At 29.5% G+C, this 13,217-nt stretch overlaps 2 protein-coding genes across 2 annotated transcripts; both read right to left on the bottom strand.

Annotated features, from left to right (window-relative positions):
• Positions 1-1,664: 1,664 nt before the first annotated feature.
• Positions 1,665-6,908, bottom strand: LOC123269507. Its single transcript, XM_044735246.1, has 2 exons — positions 6,602-6,908; positions 1,665-3,579 (listed from the first exon to the last, which is right to left on the bottom strand). Exons 1-2 carry the CDS (start codon positions 6,771-6,773, stop codon positions 2,279-2,281), a joined length of 1,473 nt encoding a protein of 490 aa, XP_044591181.1. The 5' UTR covers positions 6,774-6,908; the 3' UTR covers positions 1,665-2,278.
• On the bottom strand, positions 4,410-6,211 carry LOC123269509. The gene is made up of 2 exons (XM_044735247.1): positions 5,982-6,211; positions 4,410-5,903 (listed from the first exon to the last, which is right to left on the bottom strand). Exon 2 carries the CDS (start codon positions 5,605-5,607, stop codon positions 4,420-4,422), a length of 1,188 nt encoding a protein of 395 aa, XP_044591182.1. The 5' UTR covers positions 5,608-5,903; positions 5,982-6,211; the 3' UTR covers positions 4,410-4,419.
• Positions 6,909-13,217: the final 6,309 nt, after the last annotated feature.

Here is a 13,217-nt window from a genome sequence, read left to right as displayed (position 1 = left end):
TTAAGTGGAGCATGTTGGTACTGATATTATAAACTAAATTAACACTATATCACCAGAAGTTGAATGTTAATAATACGTCTACTTATTAATTTATTTTTTACATCAATTTTTTATCAGTTATACAAAATAAGGATATGATCTATTTTATTAAAATACATAGAAATTCATTTATAATAAAAGAAGTAATAAAAATGTTACATAGCCTTCCATTTGAGTCTACTTCATTCTTTGAAAAATCAAAAACTGTTGAAATCAAGTTCGGTACCATCAATATCTTCGAGTTCTTCTTCGGAATCATCATTAAATAACATTTCACGGATCTTCAGGTATCTTCTTGAATCGTATCAACAGAACTGTGTAACGGGGTGGTTAGCCCTGTCCAATTGGTCACCCCTTTCCTCTTTGAAAAGGGCGCCACTGGGATTTTATACTCGGTGTCCCAGAAACCGGGGAGCATGAGAAGGAAAGATCGGGTCGTGAGAAGTTGAGAAAGGCTGAAAAATTAATACTGAGAAACAATTATTAACAATTTAATTATTTATTCAATATAAACAATTTTATTTTAACAAAATTCCTTAATAATATTACCCTTAAAATTAACCTATCAATTACTTAATTGTGAGGACCTCTCACCTACGCAGGCACTTGCCAAAACTTATAACTAAATATCCTTAAATTCTTTCAACTATAGATCATTACGCATCTATCTTCTTAATTTCTTAACTCTACATAGACCATTACGCATCTATCCTTAATTTCCTAATTCAATCATAGACCATTACGCATCTAGATTCCTAATTTCTAAATTTAATCATAGACCATTACGCATCTAGATTCTTAATTTCTTAAACCCTCGTCCAACTGACGGAATAACAAACAACATGTTTTACCCAATAAAAACTTCTTAATTATTCAATTATCTGAACTAATTTCACATAAACAACCTCGTCTACCTGACGGAATACCATATAATCTTATTCAATTCCATATAAAATCATCCACCGGACGTTAACTTCATTTCTCAAATTTTCTTAAATAAAATTTTAACCAATTTTCCTTAAATAAATTTAATCTCCAGATTAACTAAATTTACCAAATTCACCAAATTTTCTTATCGAATTTATCTAATAAATTATCCTTAATTCAATCAATTATTTAATAATTGATTTAGCACTTTTCTAACTTAAACAATTCAATTACATTTATCCACCGGCCTAAATTTAATTTTCCAAAACTTTACAATACTATCGTAATCTACTAAATTTTACGTCAACACTTGTTTACTGCAAATAAATCTTACTACATTACATAATCACTAAATTTCTGTACTAGTTCACTTACTAAATTTTCTACTAATATTTTCAATTAATAAATTCTACTGAACTCATTACAGGATTTACTAAATTTAATCTTCCTAGACAAAATTCTAAACATCAACTATTCGAATCCTAAGCGTCTCAATACAACTCTTAACTACATACATTCTAGAATGACCTTCACTGACTTAATTACGCATTTTCATTTCTTATTCAAATTTACTTTTCTTTATATCCCGAAAATTATTAACTAAATTAATTTATTATAGCCAGCAGGCCTATAATAAATTACTGATTAAATTATCTACAGTAAATTCACAAATAAACTATTAATCTCATTCTTTTTAAAATAAATATCCAATAACAAAACTAGCTAAATGACCTTGGCGCATGAATCTCTAAAGTACAAAACTTGCTAATATAAAAATGACCGCTCGAGAAATTAATTTAAATTATTTCAGCCTCTTAATTAAATTAATAATCAATTTTGGCCTAAATTAATCGAAAATACCTAGAGACTCAATTATTGTTTTATCCAACGACGACTGATACTCCGGTCCAACTTGGCTGGCTCCGCCGCTTGACGTCTTGTCGTCTCAAACCACTATGTTAGCTTCCGGTCAGGGCTTGTCCAATTCCAAATACCGTAATAAACTCCTCAGTAGTTGCTTTCTATCGTCGGCGTTCAAAACTGCACTCTCTTGACTTATCTAATCTCAACAAGGTCACTGATTCACAAAAGGCAAAAGGCCACTGGCTTCCAGAAGGGAAAAAGCCTCGATGTTTTTCGTGCTCGCTCTTTTATAACCCTCAGCTCAGGCTCTCGAACTTTCCTATTGTTACGCCCCACTTCATTTTCCGGGAACAGTAGTGGGGAATCTTGATTAGCACGCCCGGTGACAAGTCGAAACTCTTGTCAAAAATCGAAAAGTAAGGGAAAACCCTTACCTACCGTGCGTCAATTATCGGGGTCGATAATGACCCCGGGAAGTTCGATTTTCCCTGTTACAACTGCATTGGGCTAATTGTTCAGCAGAAGGCATTTTACGGCACTTCTTCGAAGAGCCTTCATAGGTTACATTGCCCTCCGGAGTATATGCAATTATTCCTCCAAGACAGTGAAAAGTTCTTTTGCCATCCAAAGTTTTCGCATTATGATCTGTGTTATCAAAAATGTACTGCCCAAAAACATCGTCAATGACCATTTTCGGAGGATCCATCATTGTTGACGCTTCAAACAATTGAATATTGTAGTATGAAGCACATACTCCAAGTTTTGATAGTAGATCTATAATTAATCTTGAGCCGCTCTTCTTATGTATGTAAGTACCAATAGCTAGCTGAAGATGCGAATTAAAAGATTTAGGCCGGATACTTGAAATAATTGCGTGAGCTATATTATCGCGTTTCACAAAATCTGAAGAATCACTGTCTTTTTTTTTGTTTAATAGAAGATCACTCAGAAAATAATTTAATAAATTCGGTATGTCTTCTACAATACTGTTAAGAAAATCCCCTGATGCACGATAAGAATCAGTATCATAACTTTTAGCTAATATTTCACGTCGAAGAATTTCAGAAGCAGCTTGCAAAATTGTCTTTTTCTCAGTTTCATCCAAACATTCATTATTATCGAACCAATCATCAGAAAGTGCTCCAGCTGATTTATGTTTATAATAAATAATAGTATCTGTACCTGGAGATTGTTTTATACGAATGTCATTCTGGTACCGGGATTGTAATTTTCTATACAGCCTTGTATTTGTAATTAGATTATTTCCCATTATTTTTTGCAGAGTAGATAAATGAAATTTTGTTTCACTGCTTTCTTCAATGTACTTGTAAACACGATCTAAAGTGTCTTGTATGTCTGGATCAACTTCACGAATTTTTGGTTCCTTATTTGGATCAGCAAAAAATCTGTATAAACATTTTTTATGATAACGAGCCTTAACTGCAACTAGAGAATTGATTCCTTGCAATCTTTGATGAACTTGTGTGAAAATATCACCATTGTATAAGTTGGCAGTTGTTAATAATCGATTCAATTGATGATCATTAGAAAAAACATGAGTTCCAGTGTCACCATGAAAGTTTCTCTTTCCACAAATTAAACAGTTATTAATAAAATTGAAAGTATTCTCAATTTGGTCTTCATGTATTTGTCCACGACTTGATGTTGAAGGTTCATCTAACGTTGGTGATTTATCCCTCCGCTTGAACTTCGTTTTATTAGACGATGCTTGATATCGTACCCGACATACTGCAACATTAATTTTTTTTGTTATTTACAGCTTTCATAAGTTAAAAATTTTTGTAAAGAAAAAAAATGCTAAAATAATATTAATAATTTTGATGAGAATTTATTCAATTAATTTATTGCCAGCTTTTGTATGACAACAAAATTATTACTAAACATGTTCCCTGTTACATAAATAATTAATAATTATTTTATTAATTTGTAATATTTCAAAAATTTACAATTAAGAGTTAATTTTTCATTTCATGAAAGCTTGATGAAAATTAAGTTAGCCGACAATTAAAAATTTTTAGAATTTTTTTTTATTGAAAAAATTATTACAAAAAAATAAAAAAAAAATGTCACGTGTAAAAAACTTCAAAAACTATAAGTAAAATTTTAAAAAAATATTTTTTCGTTTTAATTTAATTATTAAAAAAAAATCAAATAATTAAAAACGTCGGCTAACTTTAGTATCATGAAGCTTGACTTTTTGGAGTTAGCTGATATTTATGAATTGATTAAAAAATATAAGAAATTTATTAATATAAATTGGTAAATTTAAGAATGGTTCAAATATTACACCGGTCAACACGATTTTTGGGTCTAACTTCCACATGTTAAATTTTGGTTTCTCCTACCACAAAAATAAGGAAAAAAATTTTTTTTCCGATTAAAGTTTGCTTTTGTAGAAACTAGGACAATTTTTCAATTTTTCGGCGAAAATGATTGATTTTTATGTTTTTTCTACACTTCCACTGTAAATTATAATTAGAAAACATTTTTTTAGATAGAAGAGTCTTTTTTATTCAAGATTTGTGATAAAAAATGATATATAGATGTAAAATAACAAGAAATTAATGTCTAAAAGTGAATATTTTTCGTATTTCTTTTATGCTCGTATGAGCTCTCTCGTACTAAGCCCCAAATGTAATCTCCCATCATATTCTCGTTATACTGCCCTTGATATCGCCGTTCAAAGTCCATCACATCTTGGTGAAAACGTTCTCCTTGTTCCTCGGAGTAGGCCCCCATGTTGTCTTTAAATTCGTCCAGATGAGAATGTAGCATATGAAGTTTATGAGACATTCTGCAGCCCATAACTTTAAAGCTTTCAAGCATTTTTTCAATCAATTCTGCATAGTTAATAGCTCTATGATTCTCAAGAAATCCATCAACTACTGCTTTAAAACTTTCCCAGGCTGGTTTTTCACGAGCATTGAGAAGCTTCGTAAAGTCATCACTCTTCATTATTTGTTTTATTTGCGGTCCAACGAAAATACCTCCTTTAACTTTAGCTTCAGATAATTTGGGAAAAAATCCCCTTAAATATTCGAAAGCTTTAGAGCTTGGATCCAGAGCTTTTACGAATTGCTTCATTAGCCCTAATTTTATATGTAACGGTGGCATTAATATGCTTTGAGGCTTTACGATTGGTTCCGACTTTACGTTATGTTTCCCAATCTGAAATTCGACGCGATCAGGCCATTTACGCTGTTGATAATGAACTGAGTCAGCTCTGCTGTCCCATAAACAAAGGTGACATGGGTATTTAGTATATCCACCTTGCATTCCCATCAAGAAACCAACCATTTTAAAATCACCGATCACTGACCATTGGTATTCTGTGTATTTTAATTTTTCTAGTATGATTTTCACACTATCATAGCTTTCTTTTAACAATACAGAGTGTGCTAGAGGAAGACTAGGCAATTCGTTTCCATTGTGGAGCAGAACTGCTTTTAAGCTTTTTGAAGAGCTATCGATAAAAAGCCGCCAGTCAGATGCTACAAATGGTATTCCGATTTCATTAAACAAATCAGTCACGTTGTTGCAGTAACAAATACCGGCTTCTTTTGTAAAAAAACATGAAAAAGTTTTATGACGCTCTCTTTGATCAGTTATTTTTACACCATCTTCAAGCAAGTTCCATTGCTTTAGTCGTGAACCTAGAATCTCTGCTTTATTCTTGGATAAGTTCAGGTCTCGTACTAAATCATTAAATTCACTTGAGCTAATAAAATGTGGCCCAAAACTTTGCGATTTTGTCATGAAATCACTACCATCAGTGTTGGTTAGTGGTGCACTGGATCCTGTTGAACTTTGTGACGCTTGAACTTCAAAGCTATCTAATCCTGAACGTGCCGGCACAGGCTAATTTTCGTCGTGAGGTATCGGAGATGATGATGAAGGAAGATCAGGATAAAAAATCTTTTCTGCATTTTTACCAGATCGACGCTTACTTGGATTAACCATACAAAAATAACAGTCATGGACGTGATCACTAGGTTCCCTCCAAATCCTTGGCATCGCAAACTTCATGTGTCGATTTTCTCCTCGATACCAAGCTAGAAATAACAAAATTACAACGGGTGTAATTAAAATTTGCTCGACAATTTTAAAAATCTTAAATTTTGATTTTTTACCTTCTAAAGTATTTTTACAACTAACGCAGGCGAAGTGAGGCACCCAATTTTTATTTTGATTACTGATTTTCAGGTTAAAATAGGCTTCATTGGCTTCGCAAAGTTTTAAATTTGTTAATAAAGCGAATTTTTTACTTCTAACTTTAATAAATTCACCGCAAATAAAACAAAATGAATCAACATCATTTTTACACTGTTTTGATGCCATTTTCCAACTGAGTCCTACACAAATATAGTTGTTACAGCTGTAATAAACAAGTTAACATTCACTACTGTGCCTCTTACAAATAATAATACAGTTTACTTTCGGATTAATCAAAGTGCTGCCATCTTTTGTTCATGAAATGAATTAAATCATACTTATCGTCATAAATCAGATCAAAGCAAACTTTATGAACTAAATATGAATATTTAAGTGTTTTTCAGTGTCTAGAATCAGAATTTAAGCAAGAGAACAGAAACCCAAAAAAAATATTTTTTTTGTTGACCTGTGTTATTATTTTAATTTTAATTTTAAATTAATTGTATAAAAACAAGCTCAAAATTTATAAAATTTCACAGTATATTTTTAAGCACACCTTGATTCTAACCTAACATCAATTAAAATGAACGGTACTTACCAGAATGGAATTGAAATGAATCCGCATTTTCCCAAAGTTTATATTTATTGTCGTCCTTTAATTTGCTTTTGTTAATTAAAGTTTGGAGTCCTTTTTTTTTAACTTCAATAATTTCATCTTTCTCGTTTTCAAACGTCTGATCACAAAGAGTACACAATTCCACAGTTTCCATTTTATGTTTCACTAACACACACTTCAAAAATCAAATAAATAACTTACAAGTACCTATACGAAATATATAATTACTTGACTGCGTTATTACAATAATTTTTGGAGTTCATAAACAAGAATAACAACACGATATCAGCGATTTTATAAAAAAAAAAACGTGGTTATATAGTCAACAATAGAGAGTAAAAATATACACAAATGTACAATGCCCAAAACAGTCCGATCAACGCGCAGCATGTCCGCGCATCAGCTGGATACAACTGCTGTAGGAGTAACAGATACAGTTTATGCATAATAAGAGTGACAGAGATGAATTATTCCGAGTCCCAAAGTCGTGGACTCAGGGGCAATTAATTTTCAAATAGATATTTCATACAGGTAAAATCTCAGGTAAAAGTGGATGGCAAATGGAAATAAATGAATGAACATAAAAGATAAATGTTCAAAAGAAATTTGTGGGTGAAAAAAAAATTTTTTTTATTAATTTTAATGATAAAAAATTTAAGTTAAAAAATGCAATTGTTTATAACTTTAAAAAAAAAAATTAAAAAAAATTTTTTTTTCTCTAGAAATGTCAATCATGAAAAATAGAAAAGATTAAAAAAAAAAATATTAAAAAATGTTAATTAGTTAATTTTTTATGAATTTTTAAAAATTAGGGTACTTAATCAATAGCAGCAGGCTCAATTGCAATTTTTAGATGCAAATATCTTTTTTTCTATTGCATTTACGAGGAAAGTGATAATGGACAAATTTGTAGATTTTTTTATTATCTATCAATTTTGTTTGAATGTTTTTTCTCTAAAAATTATATTTTCGAAGAAAATGGCTAAAAAGCTGTTCTGGGGGTAGTTTTTATTTTTTTTACAATCCCTGAAAGCTAATTTTTGATTTTTTGACTATGTATCCTTATTCTACATAAAAAACTGAAAATATGATCCAGAATTAGGCTTCCGAAAAAAATGTCGATTTAAAACTTTTCTTTACTGGACTAAAATATTATATAAAAAATATATATAAAAATATATATATATATAAAAATATATATATAAAAAATATATTCGTGAAATATACGAAAATAGTTTAATTCGATACAAATCAATGTAGATAAGTTAAGAATCAATTTGAGTGTAATTATTTCAATATTTTGATTATTAATATTTAATGCCATTATTTTAACATTATTATAGAAAATAGAATTTCGGATAGGTTACTGGTAATAATATTTTTGGTGTAATATTATTTTTTTTTAAACCTATAATTTCATTGCAAATATAGCTCGTTAATTGTAAGACGTATTAATCGGTAAATTATATAGTGAATTGAAGAACTATGAATAAAAAATGAAATATAGATAACGGAAAAAGTTTTTGATCATATATAGTCAGGTAAAAGATTCTTTGAACAGCAATATTCAAAAAAAGTTGTATATATAGATCAATTGGGACAGTGCCAGTAAATCGTTTATCACTTATAATCTATTGAAAGCACCTTTTCTCTCCGATAGCGAAACCAGTTAAAAATGCAGACAAAAGAATAACTTCTCGAAAATAATCAGGATCAGGTACGTTATGAAATTTTTTAAATAAGAAATTGTGTTGTTTATTTACCATTCAAAATAATATGTATGTTAAGAAACATTTGTCAAAACTCTTTTGACTCATCCTTGAATTATTTGCTTCATAAGTTTATAGTAGTAATTAACAAGGAAAAAGTAAAAATAATTTTGAATAAAAAGGATTACAAAAATATTCAAAATTATTTTTGAGTACAAATAACGAAAAATAATGAATAATGAATAAGAATAATGAATAAAGAAGTAAAAATAAATAAAAACATTAAGAAATGAGAGAAAATACATGAGAAAAAATATAAAAAGTATAAAAGTAATAAATGAATTCAATTGAATAAATGAATTTAATTAAAAAAAGAAATTGGATATCGAAAAAAAAAAACTACTGAAAATTATTTCATCGTTTAGGCCTACTGGGGACCCGCCATGTAAAAAAATGGGAACGCATTCTTGTACACTAGTACCTCATGGGTGATGTGGAAACCTGTGTGACAGAATTACAAACGATCTACCCCAGAATAAATTACACAAAAGACTGATTGATATCATGATAAACAAATCTATATCGTATTTTTTTATACTATAAATCATATTTATACTATAATACAGCCAATAATTCTAACAAAACGGCTACAACAGTAAAACTGTTTCATTGAACGAACTCTAAAAGGAGTAATATTGAAACTATTACCACTTCTAAGTAGTGAAAATTGAAGCTTATTAAAAGAGCTTTAAGATGCATTTTACCGAATTTTGATATCTTGTCTAGTTCAGTAATTATACTAAGTTGAAGTGGTAAAAGCATCAATTTTTTCGATTTTCAAAATTTCAAAATCCTGTCATTTCCAAATTACTCGCCCGATTTAGCTCATCTTCAAACTTAACCTTAGTATTTACCGATAGATAAAGCACGTTGAGTTTGAGAAGAATCGGATATAAATTGAGAACGCTATCGTGCTGACAAGCCGCGTTATATCGTATAAATATATATATATATATATATATATATATATATATATATATATATATATATATATATATATATATATATATATATATATATATAAACTTTTGAACGAACTACATTTTCTGACTCAGCTCGACAAACTGAGTTAGAAAATGACTAAATTATTCAAAAGTTACGCCATGAGGACGGCTGCAATAGTTAGATTTTTATGAAATCTACTAAAAATGAACAGTTAAAAAAAATTGATTGTCTGTAAAGTCGGTTTACGAACGATAGTTTTACGTGATAACGTCATAAAGAAACATTGATGAAAAATTGCATTTTTTTATAAATTGAATTGAATTATTATCACTGAATTATCATTGTTTTGTGTTTGAAAATTAAAAAATTTTAAATATTCAAAAATTATTTTAACAAAGAATAAGTACTTCAATACTATTAATACATTGATAATCAAAAATTGATATTATAATTTGATAATTGATATAATTATTATTATTTATAATTAATATTCATTATTTTATTATTTTTTATTATTATTTTATTAATTTATCGTTTATAGTTATTTTTAATTCATTTATTAATAATTAATATTAATTATTAATATTATCAATAATAATAATTTGATATAATTTGACATAAATATTTTTAAAACTGGTTAAAAACATTAATTTTTAATTTTCAAATATTATTTACCGTTTTTGCAAATTTATTTATTTATTTATTTCTCGGTCATGGAGCTTAGCTCCCTGTGACCATATTTCTTACAAAAGTAGTTATAAGAAAAACACACTTACTTAATAGTAGTCAATATAATAAACTAGTAATAATAATAGCAATCCCTCGCGGTTTTGATAATGCCGTAAAAATACCGTAATTTTTCGGCATTTATGCTCATGCCGTATATTTACCGTTATAATTCGGTAATAATGCGGTTAAACTATAGTTGTTTTGGCCATTTTTTATACTGTAGTTATCCAGTATATATACTGCACTTATACTGTACAGTTACCAAAAATCCACAGATTCGGTAGAATCTGGCGCCAAGTTCCGTTCAAGTCTGCTATAAACGGAGCGCCAGACTACCGACTGTGTTTACTGTAAGCAGAACGGTATTTTGAGGTTGCAAAATTTTAATTAATTCTACGGTACTTTTTTTTCCTAAATTGTATATTATAACAGTAATTCATACTTTATTTGACTGTTATTAATTAATTATATTCACTTATAACAATTAATCTACTTGAAATTATTAAATTTAATCAGCACAAACTATAGCAACGCAAAAATTTCGATCCTGACTTTTTTTTCGATGGGCAAAGTGATCTGCCACAGACTAAATAATTCGAGAATGCATAGTAATCCTTCATTAGATGGGAAACTACAGTTAAAAATAGATATTTCAATAGCTTGCATCTACACCCGCCAGGGTGCTCTGGAATTATTTTTACATAAACTGTAGTTTCAAGGGGATAGTTTGCTATAAAAAATGCAACCAACGCGAGATTTAATTAAGTTGGTACCAATTATAAATTTTTATTATAATTACAAAAAATACTAAAATCCGAACAAAAACAGATTCATTGTAAAAAATCGCGCAAAGTCCACGTTCATAAGACTATTAAGAAAAAAAATTTGTTTTTTTCTTTACAAAATATATAAAATAAAAAATTAAAAATCAAGTAACCGATATGATTGTTTATGATTTTCGGAAATTAAAAAATTTTGTTATAAATTTAAAAATTAAGAAAAAATTTTGGAACGTACTTGGTGTGCGTCATTGTGTATTTCAATTTTTTTTTAATTTTTGCAACCGCGCACACTAAATACGTTCCAAACTTTTTTTAATTTTTAAATTTGTAACAAAATTTTTTAATTTCCGAAAATCATAAACAATCATATCGGTTACTTGGATTTTTAATTTTTTTATTTTATATATTTTTGTAAAGAAAAAAACAAATTTTTTTTTCTTAATAGTCTTATGAACGTGGACTTGGCGCGATTTTTTTACAGTGAAACTGTTTTTGTTCGGATATACTATACAATTACCGCATTAATGCCCAAATTTTACCCAAAAAATTCCAAATAATTACCGTAATAATACAGTAATTTTGCCGAATATTTTCTAACATAATGGACAATTATTAAAGATTTAGTTTTATTTTTAGTTTACTTCTATGTTAGAAATGAATAAAATGAAAAATTTCAAATTTTGCTTTTTATTCTCCATCGCTACTTTGCAAAAACAAATACTATTTTTTAATAAAAAATATGTAGAATATTATTTTTTAATTAAGTATTTAGCGATAATTAATATAAAATAATACATATGTTAAGTAAATATATTCTAATTTTAATTTCAATTTTTAATTTCTCACTTAGAAAATTGCAAGTTTTCTAAAATCGAAAAGTTATATTGTTTCACATATATAATTATATTATTTAATTTTAAATATGCTTATCGTAAGATGGACGGTGTAGCTTAATATATATAGAATAAGCAAAAAAAAAATATGGTATAGACCGGGTAGCTCAAATGGTAGAGCAGCCGACATGTCCCCAGGAGGTTCTGGGTTCGAATCCCAGTCCGAGCATTATTTAATTTGACACCATTTTTTAAATATGGTTTTAATACAGTCATTTTACCGCCTTATTACCGTCAATATGCCGCATTTTCAGCGTAAATGTATCGCATTTTTACGGTAAATGTTCCGTAATTTTTCGATAAAAAAATTGACCAAAACAACCGAAAAAATGCTGAAAAAATACCGCATTAATACTGTATAATTGCGACATTTTTTCGGCATTTACAAAACCGCTAGGGATCTTAAAGAAAAGTTATTAACAAAAATAACAATAGCAGTAGTAATAGTAATTATAGGACATTTTCAAACCTCACCATCAAACCGCATCTTTCAAATTTAACACTCACTCATGCTCATTGACTTGCTCCAAGCGTTGCAAGAACCGGAAACAAACATTGCGAAATTCCTCCAATGTGGCAGCCACTGCTGCCAGATCGCCGGATTTTCAGCGTGCGTTTAGTGCTTGGGTAGTAGTAAAAAATCCCGTAATCTGGCTGCACTGGTGGCAGCTGATGTGACCTCAATTGGAAGCGAGTTCCAAAAATTACAGCCCGTTACGATAAACGAACGCTGATACGTCGTTGTTCTCGCAAAGGGCACTTTTTGCGTATCAGTCTTACTTAAATCTCGCCGCGTAGCAATGTTTGTTTTCAGCTCTAGCTTATCTTCAAAAAGACCAGGCCTCATAAGACATAAAGCCTTATAGAACTCGCATGAGATTAACTGTAATCGGCGATCACGAGGCATTAGCCAATCAAGACGCCGCCGATGCTCAGTTATATGCTCATATCGTTTTATTCGAAATATAAACCTAACGCAATTATTTAGCGAGACGACCAATGATCTCTTAAGCTCAGATATTCGTTAATACACACGCACAATAGTCAAAAATAGGCAATACAAGTGCTGTTACCAGCTTTCGTTTTAATTGAGGACTAAGATTTGAGTCATTCATTCTTAATCAATACAATGCAATTGCTGAGCGCTTCTTGACACTAGCTATCATTCTTGACACTAGCTATCACTTAAGATCATGCGCATTCACATTGTTAATTTTACAAACATTTATCGAGCTTCTAAAATACATGGCTTTTGTTTTTGACCTATTAATACAAAGCTTGTTTAGCGAGCACCAGTTTGCAATACGTTGAATGTCTTCATTGAGATATCTCAGACATTCTCGCAAGTCATCTATACCACAACGCATGTAGATAACAAGATCATCCGCATACAATAAATAATTGCAATATTCAAAACATGTAGATAGATCATTTATAAACATCGAGAAGAGCAAAGGACCTAAAATACTGCCCTGAGGGA

Source organism: Cotesia glomerata, linkage group LG7, assembly GCF_020080835.1.
Source record: "Cotesia glomerata isolate CgM1 linkage group LG7, MPM_Cglom_v2.3, whole genome shotgun sequence".
Lineage (NCBI taxonomy): Eukaryota > Metazoa > Arthropoda > Insecta > Hymenoptera > Braconidae > Cotesia > Cotesia glomerata.
Note: the sequence above shows the minus strand (reverse complement) of the source record. Positions and strands in the feature narration are given on the sequence as shown.

What these genes read in the sequence shown, in the direction of transcription:
- LOC123269509 (XM_044735247.1), bottom strand. Translation starts at nt 5,607, where the DNA reads ATGACAAAATCGCAAAGTTTTGGGCCACATTTTATTAGCTCAAGTGAA.
- LOC123269507 (XM_044735246.1), bottom strand. Translation starts at nt 6,773, where the DNA reads ATGGAAACTGTGGAATTGTGTACTCTTTGTGATCAGACGTTTGAAAAC. An exon ending in TTCATTTCAATTCCATTCTG is followed by an intron (nt 3,580 to 6,601) that starts GTAAGTACCGTT and finishes TTAATGTTGCAG; the next exon opens with TATGTCGGGTACGATATCAA.